The sequence below is a fragment of the Orcinus orca genome, chromosome 6 (assembly GCF_937001465.1).
Source record: "Orcinus orca chromosome 6, mOrcOrc1.1, whole genome shotgun sequence".
Classification (NCBI taxonomy): Eukaryota; Metazoa; Chordata; class Mammalia; order Artiodactyla; family Delphinidae; genus Orcinus; species Orcinus orca.
The window spans coordinates 25065237-25084961 of record NC_064564.1 but is presented as its reverse complement, the minus strand read 5'-3'; the positions used below and the strand labels follow the sequence as shown (position 1 = coordinate 25084961).

At 36.2% G+C, this 19725-nt stretch overlaps 1 protein-coding gene across 3 annotated transcripts in view; it reads right to left on the bottom strand.

Moving 5' to 3' along the window:
* Nucleotides 1–19725, bottom strand: part of AUH (AU RNA binding methylglutaconyl-CoA hydratase) — a 163441-nt gene that overhangs the window by 76078 nt on the left and 67638 nt on the right. For all 3 annotated transcript variants that reach the window (XM_033429641.2, XM_033429643.2, XM_004270608.4), the window contains 2 exons: nt 2121–2213; nt 389–445 (listed from right to left, as the gene is read on the bottom strand). In XM_033429641.2, the coding sequence (XP_033285532.1) occupies nt 389–445; nt 2121–2213 (150 nt within the window). The remainder of the gene's footprint in view (nt 1–388; nt 446–2120; nt 2214–19725) is intronic.

The window sequence follows — 19725 nt, the reverse complement described above, 5'->3', positions numbered from 1 at the left end:
AAGCCTGGGAAGCCCTGCCCCCTCCTCCACTGGGTTCTGACTGTGCGTATAAAGCTCTCTGAGGATGCACACATTTACATACTGACATAAAAGTTTCAAAATATCGGTGTTATCCTTCAAGAATAATGTGACTGATGCAATAATTTTAAAGTTCAGAAATCTAACAGAAAAGCACAGGACACAGCACAAAAAGAGAGCAACAGGCAACAGGTCTGCAATCTTCACACCTACGGAAGCTAAAGAATGCATTCTGAATAAGGACTCTGCTACAGAAGCAAACAACACAGCATTAGTCTCTTTACCCAAAATGTTGCCTTTTCAACTAACACCTTTTTGCCTTATGCTCTGTTTTGAGGAACAAATCAAGATGGGCGTGAACAATCCATACCTCCACCAGGAATAATTGCCAACTTTGTTTCAACCAGGCCCATTTTTGCAGAAGAAGCTAAAAAGGAAAGAAGAAAATTAAGTAACATCCACATCATCAAATTCAAATATGATGACCTGAAAAAGTTAGGAAAATAAGCTACAAATATTGTTTACTAATTAAATTTGTGTCACAAATCTTTTTAAAAGTCACTTCAGAAGGCATTTAGTTATGGAAATAAGTAAACATTCTAAATGATATATATTAAGAGATTCACACAACATTTTCTGTTAAAAACTGCTTGGCAGAGAATTAATTTTTGATGCAGAAAGACCAGGGTTGTGACTACATAATTTGACCTGATACTGCCAAGTCATGTTTGAAGGCTTAGATCTCATTAATTATTCAGGATGAGGAGAGAGGCTGTGTTTGACAAGTATGAATTCTTTAGCTGCCTGAACAGCCCTCCAGATCAAACAGCTTAATATATCATATCAGATATGGCAACTTTTCAAGACCAAATCTCTAGTTACTTTTGACAAATGGCTTTGCTGTTCTGACAGCTGGACAGGGTTCCTCTTTCCATGTTTGTTTTCACGGCTACTTTAAAACATCTTAATTATTTCTTTATTTGCATATCCAAATGTACTTGGACTACTTCCCATATCCTGATTCCCAGAACTTGCATTCTTTCAAAAATGGATTGCGTGTAACTTGCCTTTTCAGTTTAAAACCCAAAAATCTCAGTCAAGAAAACAGAGATCTAAAATAAAGTGAAATGGGGGAAAAGTACACATGGATTAGCAAATGCAAATTCCAAGAGCCAGTTACCATAAAATTAGTAAAAACATAATTATATTGACTCTACATTTAACAGGCAGCTCCATCAGAAGAGACAGTGGGAACCAGGGGAAGAACCATGACAAATACTTGCTGCCTACCTCGCCCAGTCCTTGATCCCAGAGCCCCTGTATGTCACCCCTATAAGGGACAAGGATACAGACAGCACTGTGACCATACAGAAGATAGTGTTGAGGACAGCACTGGCAGCATGCAGTACGTTGGCAGGATAACAGAAGTGAGAGCCGTGACGCCAGACTGCCTGGGTTCAAATCCAGCTCATCACTGATCTGGGTTTTGTTTCTTCACCTGTCTCTGCACTAGCTTCCTCAAGCACCACAGTATGTACCTATCTCACAGGGATGTTAGGCAGATTAAGTGAGCTAATATGTGTCAAGTATTAGCTGAACACCAAGTCAATACTCAGCACATGGTTAGCACTAATTGTTTCCTTCATTATTTTCATAAACACTTCATCCAGTCTTCAGAAAACCATGCAGGAAGAAAGTGTGCCTCAAAGAGATTAAGTTATTACTACTATAGCTAACAATAATTATGTGCTTAGACTAGTCACATGCTGCACACAAACTCATTTAATCTTCACAACAGTAACCGTCATTTCTCCCATTTCAGAGGAGGAAACTGATCTAAAAAGGGCAGGACCTAAGATCCAAATTCAGTCTGTCTGACCCAATTCCTGTTCTCCTTTCCTCCTGCTAAGACTGAACAAGATACTACAAAAGACTGTTTTCTTAACTGGGAATTTTAAATACTTCATTAAGCCCAACAGGTGATTTTTTTCTACATGTTCTATTCAGCAACAGGAAAAAAATAAAATATTTGGAACAATCTGAAGAGTAAGCACAAACCTCATTTTTAAAAAGTTATGTTTTTATATAGGATTAATTCTCACCTGCTACTCTTATATCACATGCTAAAGCCAGTTCAAGTCCACCACCTAAAGCGAGTCCATCTATTGCTGCAATGGTTGGCACTGGAAGATTAGCTGAAATAGAAAGAAAGATTTTATGCTCCTTCAATAAGAGTGTTACCTTACTATGCAATTTATTTTACATTTTTTTCTGTGAATATAATTTTAAACAAAATATCGTCTATAGACTTTTGTATCCCTTTTACTTTTAACTAAATAAGCATTTCATTCTTCGTTATTCTAGAAAATGTAATGATTGTATAGGGTTTCATCACATAAATATGCAGTAATATCTTTAAATCTTACCATATTATTGAAATACATTCATAAACATTTTCTGTTGAATTAAAAGAATCATAGTTCTGATTCTGTATTCTTCAAGCCTGAAGTCTTTTATGAAATGTCTGGTTCACACAAATTTCAAGTTCAAATGACTTAGGTATAATGCAAAATTCATGACCCTTTATAGGTTACCCTGGTACTCAGAATGATAGAGCCTCATTTAAAGAAGTAATACATCTACTCAAACAAGACAGAAGCAGTCCAAGTGGCTGCTGGACGTCAACCCACTAGTTCTACCATTTGGCAATGAGTATGATGAACAGTAGCTAGAAAGTGATCAGGCTCTATCAAATACCACACACTTCAGATGGAAGAGGTACTGAGAACCTGCCCAAAGGCATGACTGGGAAGGGGTCAGCCAATCACAGAACTCAAAGCCAGATTTTCTTTAGTCCAGAAACACTATTATTTTAATGAAACTTCTGTAAATATACAGATTTCATTTTTTACAAGTAGTTCCAAAACTAACTGGTTAATTATTCCGTGAAGCAGAATCCTTTCTATAAATTTTATTTTGACTATGGGAATGTGAAGTAGGCTGAACAAGCTTAACATATGAATAAAATGTGGATATTAAAAAGGTACCATCTCCTAATTTGTTCTCACCACAAAAAAGAAATAATAATTGTGTGACATGATGGAGGTGTTAGCTAATGCTACAGTGGTAATCATATTACAATATGTAAATACATCAAATCAACACATTCACCTTAAACTTACACAAGTTATATGCCAATTATATATCAATTTAAAATAAATAAATATATAAAATAAAAATGAATAAATAAAAATAAAATTTAAAAATACCATCTCTAGAAGTCTCTCTTCCATAGGTATTCTGATATGTGAAATTCCTCAGATAGCGAGCTTTATTCAAATTTGTTGAAGTACACTGAGTTTTCTTCATACATGAAGAAATTTATTAAATTTATTCTAAGAGCAAAGCTGAAATGGCTGAGATAGAGCACATATAGATGCTGCCACCTGAGGCAAAAGCACTACTGATAGAGCAGGGATGAACGGGGCTTGGGAACAGGGCATATTTCACTATTTGCACCTGTCTGAGCATTTTGCGGGGAGGTGGAAGCTTGAAAGGACAGGACAAATTCAAAGGTGCTCCACACAATGTGCTTTACAGCACACCTGGTAAAAAAATGAATAGACAGCTATGTCAGTGTTTACAGTCAGGAAATGAGTTTAATGAAAAAATAAAATCTAGTTATTTTATCTGACAAAAAAGAAAAATTAATTAAGTAATATAATGGCAAATTAATCCAACTGGCTCCCAAGGTCACCTCAAGCCACTACAAGTACAATGGAATTACTGTTACACAGCTCCCAATCCTCCTTCCTTTCTACAAAGCTAGCTATAGAAATTATCATATTTCTAGACTCCTTCAATCTGCTACCTCCCCATTCTCAAGTCTCTCCCATCAAAATTTTTCCCTAGGCCTCACTATGGCCTTGGCTCACCTCCATCTAAGACAAGCGTCTAGAGGGAACAGAGTAAACGCGTTTCATCACTCCCACTCATCTCCACCTCACAGCTCTAGTCCCACTCATCTCACCGAGACCGTTCTTGCTCCGCTTACCAGTGACACTATGATATTGTCCCATAACCAATGGGCACCAGTCCCTATTAAACTCGTTGCCTCTGAATATCAGAGACATAAATCCTGAACACTCCTCCTCCTTGAATTCCTCTCTTCATTTGCCTTCTGGATTCCTCCCCCTCATTTTTCCTGCCTTTCTTTCTGCCTCTGGTTATATCTCAGCCTTCTTCCTCTCTAAATAGAAGCTCTGCCCAGTAGGTCTCTTTCCTATCCTTAACTTTTCCCATCTGTAATACCAATGATATACAAATCACCACTTCAAACCCAAACTTCTCTCTAAACTGTATCTCTACAGTTACCTGTCTGTTGGACATCTCTACTTAAATACTTTATCATGTTCAAATCAACTTCCTGTCAATCCTTCTTCTAGATTCTATCTCACATTCACCAAGCATTTCCATTCACCAAGTTACTCAAGACAGAAACCCAGAAGTCATCCCAGATGTCCTCTTTTCCAATGATCTTACATCTAATTGTTTTCTAAGTCCTGTCTAACAGGTCACAATTTGGCAAATCTCCCTCCCTTTCATACAGCCAAAGTTCTGGGCCCCCTCATTTTGCACCAGCAGGAGATCTCTAATTGACCTCCTTCACCTGCAATGTGCCCCTTCCAATGCAACTTCCATATTTCTTGCAGGCTAATCTTTCTAAAGTGCAAACAGTGTCATGCTCTTCCCCTACTTAAAACAGTACAATGATTTATTCCACATTCAGGGTAAAATTTGTGAAAATTTTAGCATGGCACAGGAGGCACCTGATGAACTAAGTCTGCCCACCTGCCCAACCCCTTCTCCAACCTCACACACCTACTCTGTGTTCCAGCCCCAAATTACTTAAAGCACCTTCAGAAGTCATTTGCATCCAAACCTGTGTACAAGCTGCCCTCTGCCTGGAACGCCTAGCTAGTCCCTAATTATCTTTCAAGGCAATGCTCAAAAGCCCCTTGCTTTACGCTTCCATGGCACTCTGTACACACTTTTCCAGGAGAGCATTCACATTCACCTTCTGAATGGACAGTTCCATTCAGAAGTAAAGATTAACATCACATCAATGCTGGTCAATAACATCCTTCCTACCACTCTGGAACAAACCGCAAGATTTTTCATTGCCTCTTCTAACTCCATTAATTCTGATATTCTCTCTACTCTTCTTCTTGTTATTAACTTCTTTCATTTAATACTTTAATGGAACAACGTGAATATATGCAGCCCTATGGAGCTACAGAAAAGAAAAACTGCAGAGTTCCTAAGATGGAGAGAGCAACAGGAAGAGTGGGGTATTCTCTCCTTGCTGTGTGAAAATGCTGGTCAACAGTGGGTGTCTTCAGCACTCACTAAATATCTGCTGGAAGCTGATGTGTCAGAAAACAAATTAACAAAAATGAGTTTAAAGGCTTCCAAAACCAAACCCAAGCCTGAAATATGTGTACCACCAAGTTCCAATTTCTGAAAATTTCAACTCATGGTAAATAGGAGTTATTTCATATTCCTTAGATTTTTTTCCCCTAAAAATAGCAACAAATTGATGTGATATATATGGAAAAGAATTTTTCTTCACATCAAACTGTGCATTGAAAATGTAGACTAAATAGAAGGGTAAAAGGAATAAAATGAATGTAAATTACAAAAGAAATACTCTATCACTTCATAATTTCTAAAGCATAATGGAAAGAACACAGGAAAAATTCCTGGTCATCTGTAATGTTCTTAATACTGCAACACAACGATTGCCTCAAAAAGACATAAAGCTGGGCTTCCCTGGTGGAGCAGTGGTTGAGAGTCCGCCTGCCAATGCAGGGGACACGGGTTCGTGCCCCGGTCCGGGAAGATCCCACATGCCGCGGAGCGGCTGGGCCCGTGAGCCAAGGCCCCTGAGCTTGCGTGTCCAGAGCCTGTGCTCCACAACGGGAGAGGCCACAACAGTGAGAGGCCCGCGTACCACAAAAAAAAAAAAAAAAAAAAAAAAAAAGACATAAACCTTTGCTCTACATTTTTATTAGTTAATATTCTCAAATAAATATTACACTTAAAAATCACACTTAGCCAATAGAAAGTTAAAAAGCACCATTTTTTCAGAAGTATAGAATGTCACTAAAAGAAAAAAAGTAATAACACAAATGAAATTAATGTATATATACCCTTTCCCTTCATTGTGAGAAGTCTATAACAAACATTACTTTGACAAAATAAAATGATGGGGGAAGGGGCATGTTCAACAGACAGGTTTCAGGTTCTACATGACTTGAAGTATGAGGATGGAGTTTATATAATGCAGTGGTAGGAAAGGAGAAGAAATAAACAAATGCAAACATGCTGACCTGGGAGATGAGGGCACTGGTGGCAAGGGGCTAAAATGAATCATCTCGTGCTAAAGTTTTTCTTAATTCTGAAGTTAGAAAACAATACTTTTCTGTTATATGCTTTACTTTCTGGAAGTAAAGAAAATTATTTTTAAATGTGACAGTTAAGAACTTAAGGTATTTTCTCAAGGAAATAAAAGTTTTTAACATTGCAACTTATATAAAAATATATAATAAAAATGACAAGAAATGTGGGGTCCTTATATTACAAAGAACACAGAAAATAGGGTATTAATACTCTCAAATCATTAAATAGGTAAACTACTTGGTACTTTTGAATATTAACATAAATTAGCATTCTGTAAAGCTGACTATAAAATTTTTCCTACTAAAAGAATTATTTAAATAGAACTGAATTAGCATTCAATGAGTAATTAAATTTCAATCATTTTATAATATTATAAGTCCTGAAGTTCTATATCATCCTAATTTTCCCCTGAAAGATGTTTTTCTTGTAAACATTTTTCAGGAAAATATAAGTGACCTCAAAGTACATGCTAGTTTCATAGTTACCTAATATGCTTGTTTTTATACATAGTGTTTCTTCTACTTGGGAGCAGTTAATAATCTTAGAGAAAACTCAATAAAACAAACATCTGAAAGGCAGATTATCAGTTTCAAAGAACCAAGAAATATCAAATTGGCAGTTGTATCAGAGTGAGACTGAATGAAACGGGAACCGCCACGAGCAGTGGCTATTCCCAACAGCAATAGGAAGAAATGATGACTCAATGTGTTATGCAACCAACAGGATTAGATACTATTTTGAGTTTAGCACCAGGAAATGAGCCAGGTATGACAAAGAAGATAATCATCCTTTGAATTCTCCTAAAAATATAATTAAAGCAAACAATTAAAGTGTTGCTATTTTAAGAGAAAATAAATGAGCTACAAGGCAGGCCCTGTCTACTCCAGAGTCTGCAGGACACCCTCTGAGAGCATAACGAGTCAGAGGCCACGAACGTGGGGGAAAGGCAAGTGAGGGGCTCCTTTCAGCTCTGAGATAAATACAGTACATAATGTAGGTTTTCAGATGTTTCTAGAAAAACATAAACAGTGCGATTATTAAGGGACTGCTAGTGTCACTCATGAGTTTTAAATTTGGTTTTGCTTGAAGAATAGTGTTCTTATAGAAAACACAGAATTAAATATTTCAAAACAATGCCCATTTAGTAATACCAAAAGTCTGACTTTATTGAAATCATTGAAGGAGAATAGAAATAAAATCAAGGTTAACTGAAAGTTATAATAAATTCCAAATTATCCCTAATTTCAGCTAAAACTTTACCTTCAGGTTAAGCTGCCATCATCAAGTTTCAAAGGAACCACAAAAAAACAAAATAAAACCACTCCTGCCCAAAGCCTGCATGCTGGCTGCATGTTGGCTCTCCGGAGGTCCAGTCTGGGCCACTGAGAAAGGAACAGGCCTGACTAGACGCCAACAAACACACTCTCCTCACCACACCGGGGGCTGGAGGCCCACAAATGGGAGCCACCCTTCCCAGGACTCAAAAAAGTGACCACTGTGCAATCTGAGAAAAGCTGCCTGAATTTTCTAAGCTACCACTTACGCAGATGCCTTCCTGTCTTTCTACATAGCTACCTATGGATCTAGCAAAATAGTAGAAAGTGCTTACTATGTCTGGCCACTCTCCTAAGCACCTCAGAAATATTTAAACCTCCTACCAGCCTTATGACATCAGAACTATTACTGGGTTGAGGAGTTGCCCAGGATAGCCACAACTAGAGCACAGGTGGTCTGGCTCCAGGCTCTCCCCTGTACCCATTATTGTCTATCACCAGTTCTTACAGCCCAGACCCAGAGTCCCTGAGGAAGGACTCAGCATTGTTAGCCATCCTTTCCAAAGGATGTGCAGCCATGTACCTGAGGAAAGGGAAATGCTGAGACTCCTAAGAAACTCCGACAAGCACACTGGTTCTATGCTCTTCTAACTCTTGGAAACCTAGAGCAACACCACAGTTCGGTGGATCCAATTGGGGAAACCTCAGGAGCCAGATGCAAGGCACCAGTCAGTTGACTGTAACAGAGTTCTGACTCGAGTTTTCCCTGGGAACCCCCAACCCAGACTGTCCCTAGTATATGACTATATAGGTTATTAAAGTAGGAAGAGCCAACACCTGAGCATCCCCTTCCTACCAAAATTCCAAATCAAATAAAGCCGCCCTAGGGGAAATGCAGAGAGGGGATGCTGCTGAGGTTAAATCCCCACATGCTCCCACTCAACAGCCTTGTCTGGGAGATTATAATAAGTGTAACTGAGTAATGACTTCCACTGTCAACTGCTACTTCAGATGGAATAGAGCCCCTGGCACTTCAAATGCTGCTTGACAGGGCAAATGTAGTTATTTTGTTGCTAATAAAAGTATAACACTAGAAGTAGTTTACTTTTTGACCTGTAGGAAAAAAACAGCTTTACTGCCTTGCTTCATTAACTCTCAGGGTCTATATCCTTGCCCTTCAACGTGGGGTTGTGGACCAGCAGCATTAGCATCGCATGGAAGCTTGTTAAAAATGTAGAATTCCAGGTCTCACCCAGACCTACTAAAACAAGGATTTGCATTTCAAAGAAGATTCCCAGGCAAAGCTCTGTACACCTCCTCTAATCCCCAGAGAACCTGACAATCTCATCAATCCACAAAACTGACAGAAAGAAGCAGTAAGGGCCTTAATCTTTGGGGAACAGTAGTAAAGGTAAAGATGGTCAAGATTTACATACAAATATTTGTAGCAGCTTTATGTGTAACTGCCCCAAACTGGACACAACCCAAATGTCAGCATGTGGTACATCCATACAAGGGAACAATACTCAGCAATAAAAATGAACCAACTACTGATCCATGATAAACATGGATGAATCTCAAAAAAGCGTATGCTGACTAAAAGACAACATACAAAATTAATGCATACTGTGTTCCATTTATAAAAAATTCTCAAAAGTGAAAACTAGTCTCTAGTGTTATGAAGCAGTTCAGTAGTTTTTCTGGGGACAGGTGCAGGGCAGGGAGGTGAAGAAGAAAAGGATTACCAAGGGCCATAAGGAAACTTCTGGGGGTGATGGATATGTTTACCATCTTGATTATGGTTATGTTTTCACAGGTCGCAGTTACCACACTGTACACTTCAAAGTTGCAATTTATTATATGTCAATTATACTTCAATAAACCTGTTTTTAAAAAGTATATGACTTGATTAATATAAAAATGATAAACAAAAGAAAGTACACTAGTTCCCTGATCTTTTATAAACAATAGAGATAAATTTAAAATTGATAAATCAAGTAATACAGGTATGATTCAATTTAGAATTATAAAGAAAACAGTAAGAAAATATGATGGGATAAGAGAAAGGTTGGAGGAAAGAATTTAAAACTGGAAATATGCCAATTCCATCACTGCTCATAGTAAGAAGTCAACAGAACTTTCTAAAGGAACAGAGGACCAAGTACACTACATAAAGTTCTAATAATAAAGATAACCAGGTGACACAAAAATACAACCCTTTCCCATTACTAGAATAAACCTATACACAGAACCATGAAAACACACAGCATATTTAAGATTATTTTTTAAATGTAAAATCACCAAAATCAGAAGGCATGGAAATCGTAATGACAGACCTAACACCAAACATATCAATACAGTTAAGAAGCTATAACCATCAAGTAAGAAAACGACTCCAACTGGATCACAAAACGAAACCCAGCTAACAAGCAGAACAACAGAGAAACATCTAAAACAAAACAGAAAATAATATTTTAAAAATATGAAAGATGTCAAATACACAGTCAAATACAAAGAAAACATCTCATAACCTTAATAAATAAGGGCAACACTGGGGTAAAAATTAAATAAACACACAAAAAAGGTACTTATTAAGCCTTAATAAAGCAAAAATCCACAATAAGGATCTAGCAGTGATAAAATACCTATACACCAAATAACAGCATGCACAAAGCAAAAACACAATAAATTCAAAACAGTACAAATGTCACAGCCATTCTCTGACCAATATGCAATAAGTAAACTAGAAAATAACAACAAAACTACTAGCTAATTATAGACAAACACATATGGGTGGCCTGGAGGCACATTTTCTTCCCCATTTTAGTAACCTAGCAGACAGTTGGCTCAATGTGTGAGGATCAGTTTAGCAGGAGTGCAGGCTCTAGCCACCTGCCTCCAGAGGTACTTTCTAACAAAGCCACTCACTTTCCCAACTGGAAAGTGTCCAGTGTACATGGTCATACAGATGTTCTCCCCTCCCCTGACATACTAAATATATACAGCATTAGAGAGGTGGGTTCTAGTCTCCTATAACTTTTGCCCCCAAATTTCTTCTACCCTAACAAATTATTTTTTATCTAATTGGCTAATTCAAAAATGAATAAATGGGCATATTCTTGGTTCAACTATTCCCTCCTTCTTCCTTCTTTTGGAAATGCACCTGGCCTCCAAGAACACAGGTTCTCCTCGATGCCTACATGAAAAGTGCCCTGTGAGTTATGCGACGCTGCATCTGGGCCAACTGCTGTAGGAGGTGGCCAGAGCTTCAATGTAGCTCTGACTGGGGTAAGCTGGTCTAACGCTGGAGATCCAAATGAGCAAATCTCATCAACAGATCTAAAGCCACAACCTTCAACTGAACAGTAATAAAGTAATAAAGATCATATCAGTAATAAAGATAACATTTTGCCTTTTTTTCTACTTTTTATTTTATTTTTCAATTTATACCAAACCTCAGAGAGAAGGATGATTTCTATTTATTAAGGCCCCCTCAGATACCCTAGTAATATGTATAATGATATTTTCTGCCTTGTTGTTTATAATAGTAAAAAACTAAAAACTACCTATAAGCCCACCAATAAAGGAATAATTATATACATTATGGTATATCCATAGCAAACAATACTAGGAAGTCATTTTCTAAATTGCAGTGATAAAAATCCACATTGGAGAAAACTAGATTCTAAACTATTCCCAGAAATAATTTTTCAAATACAGTGTCTATCACACAGCCAAAGAATAACCAAGGAAACAAGATACAGTAAGAACCAGTAGAAAAAAACAATTAAGAAGAAAAATATCCATGTAAAATTGAGATCCAAAGTCATCAAACACTGATTGTCAAAGACATAAAGCCAAGCAGGAAACTGTAAACTATAAAAAGTGACAAAACAGATTTTTTAAAGAACGAAAACAAAATGAAATAAAATAACTCAATGTTTATAACAAATCAGGTGCAGCTTACAAGAAAACTAGTGAGCTGGTAGATGGGTGACAAGAAACTATTCACAGAGAGGTAAGGAAAAACAAATATGGAAAAGACAGAGATAAAGGATAAAGTAAGAAGGTCTAATATATGTCTAATTGGAAGAAGATAAGTGAAATAAAGATCCACCTGAATGAGTTTAAAATAAAGCAGTGGTTTATATCTACTAATCCCAAACTCCCAATTTATCCCTCCCCCACCCCCTTTCCCCTTTGGTAACCATAAGTTTGTTTTCTATGTCCGTAAGAATAAGAATACACACACACACACACACACACACACATATGTGTATATATTAATATATAACTGAATCACTTTGCTGTACATCGAAAACTAACACAACATTGTAAATCAACTATACTTCAATTAAAAAAATAAACTAAAATAAAGCAGCAAATTAAACCTGAATAAAAAAGAAAGGAATTAATAAAAACCAGAATAGGGATTAATAAAACAGAAACAATAGAGAACAAAGCCCAATACAGATTTTTTTTAATGTATAATGAAACTGAAAAGCGTCTGGAGAGACTGATCAAAGAAAAAGAGAAGACATGAATTACCAATATCAGGAATGAAAAGGGGACATCATTGTTGGTTCTTCTGATATTTAACAGATAAAAGAATATTATGGATGACTTTAAACCAATGCATTTGACAATCTAAATGAAATGGATAAATTCCTAGAAAACTAAAAATTTCCAAAAATAAAATTAAAAAACCTGTTTACTGTGGTTCTTTTCATATATACATATATGTTTGTACATAATCAATGTACATTATCAATGTATATAATATACATTATCAATGTATATAAATATATATTCAAGTAAAAGCCAGGAAAAGGCCCCAAAATATACATATTAAATTAGCATATTAGCAGTAATTACTTATGTGGAGAGAAAGGGAATGAGGGAAAGCTGCTGAAAAGGGTTTTAAATTTTTACATTAAACACATACTTAGATATTGCCTGTGGAATTAAAAGCTAACAACCATGAAAAAGACATAAAAAAATTTTTTAATGATTTTTTGGGGGGAGCTTGTCAAATTCTAGAATATTCTAGGTAATATTTTAGAGTAAGTGACAGAGCTTGGTTGAGAAGCCCATTACTCCTGCTATAGTTAGGAAAACATTGTAATTTTCACAAAATTACAGTCATAATGTAATTAACACCCAATGAAAGTCAGCAAAGGCAATAAAATTCCAAAAAGAGAAGAAAAACCATCAGTTGCAAACTGTGATGTGTAACTACTCTATTCTAGATTACAAATCAATAAATAGGGGATGTTAACAACTCATAAGGGAAAACAACTGATTCCTAGATACCTGTGTCAGTTTTCCGTCATTCTTGGCAAGAGGATAAAGGAAACTAAAATTGAGATCTGTAAGTTACTACTTGGAAAACTAATAAAGGTAGCTAACTAGAGTGTTTCATTAATCAATCTTTCACATACTATAATTCAGTACTTCCAATTTCTAATTTGTAATAACATCAAATGGGGGGGAGAGTAAAACATAAACTGGATTGCATCCAATCTAACTAAATTAATTACTGATTATTAAACAGCTCAACCCGCTGACCAACAAACAATTCTGCAAACTTTGAAAATGTTCTTTACTAATCAATTCTTAACACACTACATCTAAAATAAAAATCAAATAATCATTTAGGCAATAGCAAAGAAAATATAACAAGGGCATAATCTCTCAAATTGTATTATAACAGTCACTGTGGTAACAATTAAGTATTTTCAGAATCAGCTTTATTTCAGATAAAGTAAAACAAAAAAGAAATCTGAAAAAGCTTTGAATTCTATAATTGTGAAAACTTAAACTGCAGGAAAAAGAAAAATAAAAGAAACCCTCTGGATTTTTCGTGAACAAGTATCAGATGCCTCTAAATCAAATGGAAAGCTTAAAGCGGATATACCTAGAATTTATGAAAGCTCTTTTGTATTCATTACTCAAGATTCTCTAAATCCTGGGAATTCCCTGGTGGTGCAGTAGCTAAGACTCTGCACTCCCAATGCATGGGGCCAGGGTTCGATTCCTGGCCAGGGAGCTGCATCCCACATGCATGCTGCAACTAAGAGTTCACATGCCGCAGCTGAGGAGCCCGCCTGCCGCAACTAAGACCTGACACAACTAAATAAATAAATATTTTTTTTAAAAGATCCATTTGCTTTAAAAAAGAATCTCTAAATCCTAAAACGGGATACTAGAAAGAGTTTTAGGTGGATTTATAGCTTTACAAGCACATTTCTTAGCTTAATGTTTTATGTAATTAAAAAGAATATAATGACTAAATGTATGAAGTGACAAATACAACACTTTAAACTTTGGCAAAAAATTATTCATACTTTATTCATATTCAAAAACTCTGAATTTACACCAGAGATTATTATTAAACCATGATAAATTAGCATCAGAGACTAATATTAAGCCACGATAAATCAGACGTTATGTTTCACAGAAAGGTATATATATATATATATATATATATATATATATATATATGTTTTTTTGTGGGTTTTTTTGAGGAAAACTTTTCCAAATACTCTCATTTGTAGTTTACTTACAAGAAATCAAACTATGGGAAGTATTGTCCAGAACCAGGATAAGTTTCAGATAACTAGTTTTTTCTAAACGGATATACAACCAAAAAGTCCAGCAAGTCAAATTAGGATGCCTCCCAAAATTGCTTTGGGAGCTTTGCTAAGGCGATGGAGCTTTTTCATCATTTGCCAGCAAATAAGCAGCTGCCCATAGTAGCCTCAACACTTGTTTCCAAAACGGTACATGGTGAAAGTCACCAGTAACGACCATGTTGCAAAATCCAAGTCAATTCTTTAGCATTCACCTTACCTGACCTATCAGCAGCTTTTGATCTATCAGTCTTCATGAAAGACTTTCTTCGGTTGGGTTTTCAGAATACTGTTTTCTTCCTACCTCCCTACCGTGGCTGATCCTTCTCAGTCTCCTTTATGGTTCTTCTTTTTCATCCCAGACTTGACACATTATAATGTCTCAGGTTTGGCAGACTTCTTTCCTCTCTACAGTAACTTTCTAGGTGCCTCACCCATTATCAAGTCTTCACATAGCACTGACATTCTGATGACTCCAAAATTCACAACTCAAGCCTGGACTACTTTCCTAAACTCCAAACTCCTATCTTGTTGCCTCCTTGACATCTGCACTTGGATGTCTACTAAGCATCAACTAACTTCACATTTCAAACTTGAACTCCTAAGCTACACCTCCAACTCTAAACCAGCAAATTGGCGCTATCCTAATTTACGAATCACAATAACTAATCAAACTGCTCCATCCATGTTCCTTCTATCATCCTCAGTCACATCCTGGAAACAACATGAACTGGGATGGAAGAGACAGAATCAAACTCAGGCCAGTACAGGCATAATTCTTTGAATTTTAGGTACAGGCAGACAGAAAGGTATTCCATGAGAGAATCCAATCTGAAGATGAGGAAAGCAGTACAGCTTGGGTCACCTGTCTACACCAATGGGATCCCAGTCAATTTACTCTTTCAACTGGGGATCTACCATGCCAGTTACTATGCTAGATACTAGGTACAGGTGGAGGAAAAAACCCACTATGTTCTCACAACAGAGAGGAGATAGGAAAAGTACCATACAGTAGAGAGAGGACTAGAATCCACATCTTCTGCCTCTACATCAAGAGATTTACAAATGGAATGCCTTAATAAACATATATCAAAACAATTCATAGAAACTCACTAGATTTTAGGAATGTACAAAATTTAACTTTTCTACAACAAAATAAGCATCTATGGCAATGTCTCTGAGAAAATGTTATGCTGATCTGATATTCTTACATAAGAAAAACTTTATATTATGAAATAGAATGTAACTTCTAGCTTAAGATAAAGATGACAGAAAGAAAGATAGATCATGTAGTTACCAAAACATTAAAGAATGCTCTCTTGTACAAAGCTAGCTAGGCTGGGACAGGCAAAGAGTTTGATTCCAATAACAAACCCCTGCAGAAAGGCAGCAAAGATAAAAGTCTGACAGAAGAGTGTTTCCATATTGTGGTGGGTTTTTCTTTATTTTTTTTCTTTATTTTTTAATTATGAGTGACTTGTTTTGTATTGCTTTGAGGCTTTCAATTCTAAAATTCAAGTGAAGTGTGTCTCAATTCTAAAATTCAAAATCATGCCAACAAAAGTAAAATAAATGAGAAGCACTACTTGAGATGAGGTTTATCCCATAAAATTTACATAAGATTTTTCATACAAAAATTTTCTCTTCTGTTGTACAAAAATATTTTCTATGTATTTGACCCAGAGAGACAGTTTTTTCTGATAGAAAAATGCATGAGAACAGGAGATTTTTCAATCACATGAAGAAAAGCTAATCAGAGAATTTGAAAACTTTCAAAATTAAATTATTTCCTTTTATAAAACATTACAGTATAACAAAATCTTAAGGAAAAAAGGATGTTTGTTAGATTGATGAATTTTGTGATCCAGCCTTTTAACATAATTACCTGTATCTCAATGCAAATTCAGCTCTGTACTTAAATAGCTAAATAAAAGCTTTTGCAATTTTATTTCATCAGAAAAAAAAGGAAAAGGAAGCCAGAAATGCCTAACATTTTAAAGAATTACTGTGGAAGATTATTTACAAAAATATCATCCACATCACACTAGACTCTACAACTTAAAATTCTGGTGAAAACCTATTTTAAATATTTATTTTTTATTAGATAGCAACTCCTTGAGGCCTCAACTTGAGAGAACTGGGTCTGCCCCCTCAGAGTTTCTACTTCACAAAGAATTCTAAAAATGTTTTCCAGCTCTTCATGAAATACCATCTAATTACAGAAAGACTAGTCAAAAGTAGATAAACACCTCTGCTCTAGAACAGCATATTCTATACTGCTAATTTGCACAATGGAGGTCCCAGTAGCGAGGTACCCACATCATGCACCTGGAGGAGGGATGGTAAGTTCAGGAACAACAGCCGTTATTAGATTGGGATCATCTCATGTTTGTGCAACCATGCTGACTTGTTCATGCCTAATATTTCAAAATAGTCAGTTAACTGCTTTCAACCTACACATCCCATACCTGAAGGGGGGCAGTGAGGACTTCTAACAATGAGAATTTGTTTAGGAAAAAACATCTCAAAAAAGAGCCATAAGAGGTTTTTGGGGTTTTTTTTTCCTTTGAAAAGAGCAAAAGACCTAAATTTTGTTCTAGGATTTTGGAGTTACTTTTTAAGAAGATGCTTTCCAAGAAGCTAGGAAAGGTAAAGTAAGGAATTTAGTGACTCAAAACACAGAACTTCTTTCTGACCTCTATTTTAATAAAATAGCTTTCAAATGAGTCTAGTACCTCTAAGTTCCTTATAGACTCTCTTTTATTAAAAACAAGCACAGCATAATAGTCACTATGGCCAAGAATAAAGTTCATTCACCCTTCAGACCACAGAGAAAGATACTCTAAATGTGGAAAATGACAATATAATGAAACAAAAGGGGAAAGTGGTATCAAACAGGTAGGATATATTCTGATTTGTACTATTACTGATACTGCTACAATGACCAATTTCAAGATATGTATGGTTGTTGAAAACCAGCTCACAAAATTCCTGAAAATTTAACAATCCTCGAGTCCATATGAACAGGCGCCAGCACATGTACATATAGAACAGCCCCAAGAGTACAATGCAGGATCCTCCTCCACCAGCATCCATTAACATCCACCAGACAAACCATTTCCTCCCATGGGAAAAATAGCCCCAGGAAGCCCTTCTCTAGGAGAACTATAGCATAAGGACCAAAAAGAAAGCTGGAGGCCTTTGTGCAAATCTGGTCCATAAACCAATTTTGTTTGACATTCAAAGGGTTTCTTCTCAAGAAAAACCTTAAAACTAGGAGATATTTTGTAAAAATCTAGAATTCTGGCTTCTCTTGAAAATAAGAAAAAAAGAACATAAGAAAAAATGCAGAAAATTATTCAAGAAATAAAGTAAGAAAGGTTTGCGGAACTCAAGATATATGAATCTATTAAAAACACTGATCTAATTTGACAAATATAAAGAATATATGTAGCATGTATATATAATGAAGCATAATAATAACAAACTCCTTTAAAATCACCAAAATAAGAAACAGGTCAGAACTAATACCCTATCTGCCCAGGTGTTCTTCACCTATTCTTCCACCTGCCTTCTCAAACCCAAAGTTAATCACCGAAGTCTGTGTTTATCATTCTCATATTTTTCCTCTGTGTGTGCGGGTATATGTATGTGATTTCATTGCGTTTACACATCTCTAAACTATATACTGTTTTGTATTGCTTTTAGTTTTACAAAAAATTATATGTTGTTTTAATTCAACATTTTTCAAAGATTTATCTTTGCTGCTACATGTGTAAGTTATTTATTTGCAAGGCTGCCCATGTCCAACTGTACAAATATACCAAAACATCTATCCATTCTCCTGTCATTGATATTTGTTTGTTTTTAGCTTTTTACTATGAACAATATTGCTACTATAAACAGTATTTTTCTTATATCCTAGTATAAGTAGTTTCCCTGGACACGTGCAAAATGCCTATAGCATAGTGCTGTTTCAAACTCTAAGTAGCAAACCACTCATTAGAAGACCAAAATCAGGAAGTTTTAAAAATAAAATAGGATAGTATCAAACTGCAATGCACAAAGAAAGGTAATTATTTCATGAATCTTTGATACCCACCCACCCCTATGTGTTTACTGGACCAAATTGTAAGTATATTTGTTACTGTCTAGTAAAAACAGTCTTAAAGTCACCCTTCTAGGTAAATACCTCATAAACATGTGAACTATTGACTCTTTTGGGATGTGGATGCCCAACTTTGTAAGATAGCACCAACAAACTTTTCCTAACCAGTTACACCAATTTATACTCCCATTGAAAATGTATAAAAACTTCCTGGTGATCCACTACCCCGCTAACTTTGGTAATGTCAGGCATAAGAATTTTTGGTTAATCTGGTAAATACAAAATAGCATCCCACTGTGGTATTAATCTGCATTTCTGTGATTGCATATGAGGTTGATCATCTTTCCATATGTTTACTTCCGATTTCCCTTTCCTCTTGTGTGAAACATTTTTCTGTCTTATTGACTTCCTGGCTGCATGTATGTATGCACGTGTTGATCCATGTCTGCATGTATATATACACAAATCCTTTGGCAGTTATGTGTTTCAAGTCTTTTCTCCCAGTTTGTGGCTTTTCTTTCTCCTTTCTTCACAGTGTCTTTTAATGAACGGATGTTCTTAATTTCATAGAACTTATCAACCTTTCCTTTGGTTTGTATTTTGTGTTTAAGAAATTTTTCACTCCATCAAGATCATATAAGTTTGTTTTACCTCATAAATGTAGTCAAATCTTTGCCGTCCCCAGTGATCTCAATGCCTTCTCTCTCCTTATCAGTTCTCCTACTTCTGTGGGGCTGTTTTGGGTTCTATATTCCACTCCATCGGTCAATTTGTCTATCCCAAAGTCAGTAATATACCATCTTAACTTCCATATCTTTAAAATAAGTCTTGAGTACTAATAAGGCAAGGACCCTCATTTTCTTCTTCTTTAGAAATGTTCGGCTATTTGGGGGCCTCTTTTTTTTTTTTTTTTTGCGGTACGCGGGCCTCTCACTGTTGTGGCCTCTCCCACTGCGGAGTACAGGCTCCGGACGTGCAGGCTCAGCAGCCACGGCTCACGGGCCCAGCCGCTTCACGGCACGTGGGGTCCTCCTGGACCGGGGCACGAACCCGTGTCCCCTGCATCGGCAGGCGGACTCTCAACCACTGCGCCACCAGGGAAGCCCTGGGGCCTCTTTATGCTCATCAAGTTTCTCACAAAATTAATGTACTTTTAAGTTAAATCTGTACATTGAATCATTTGTGAGAATCATCTTTTAGATACTGAATCTTCCTATTCAAGAAGATAATG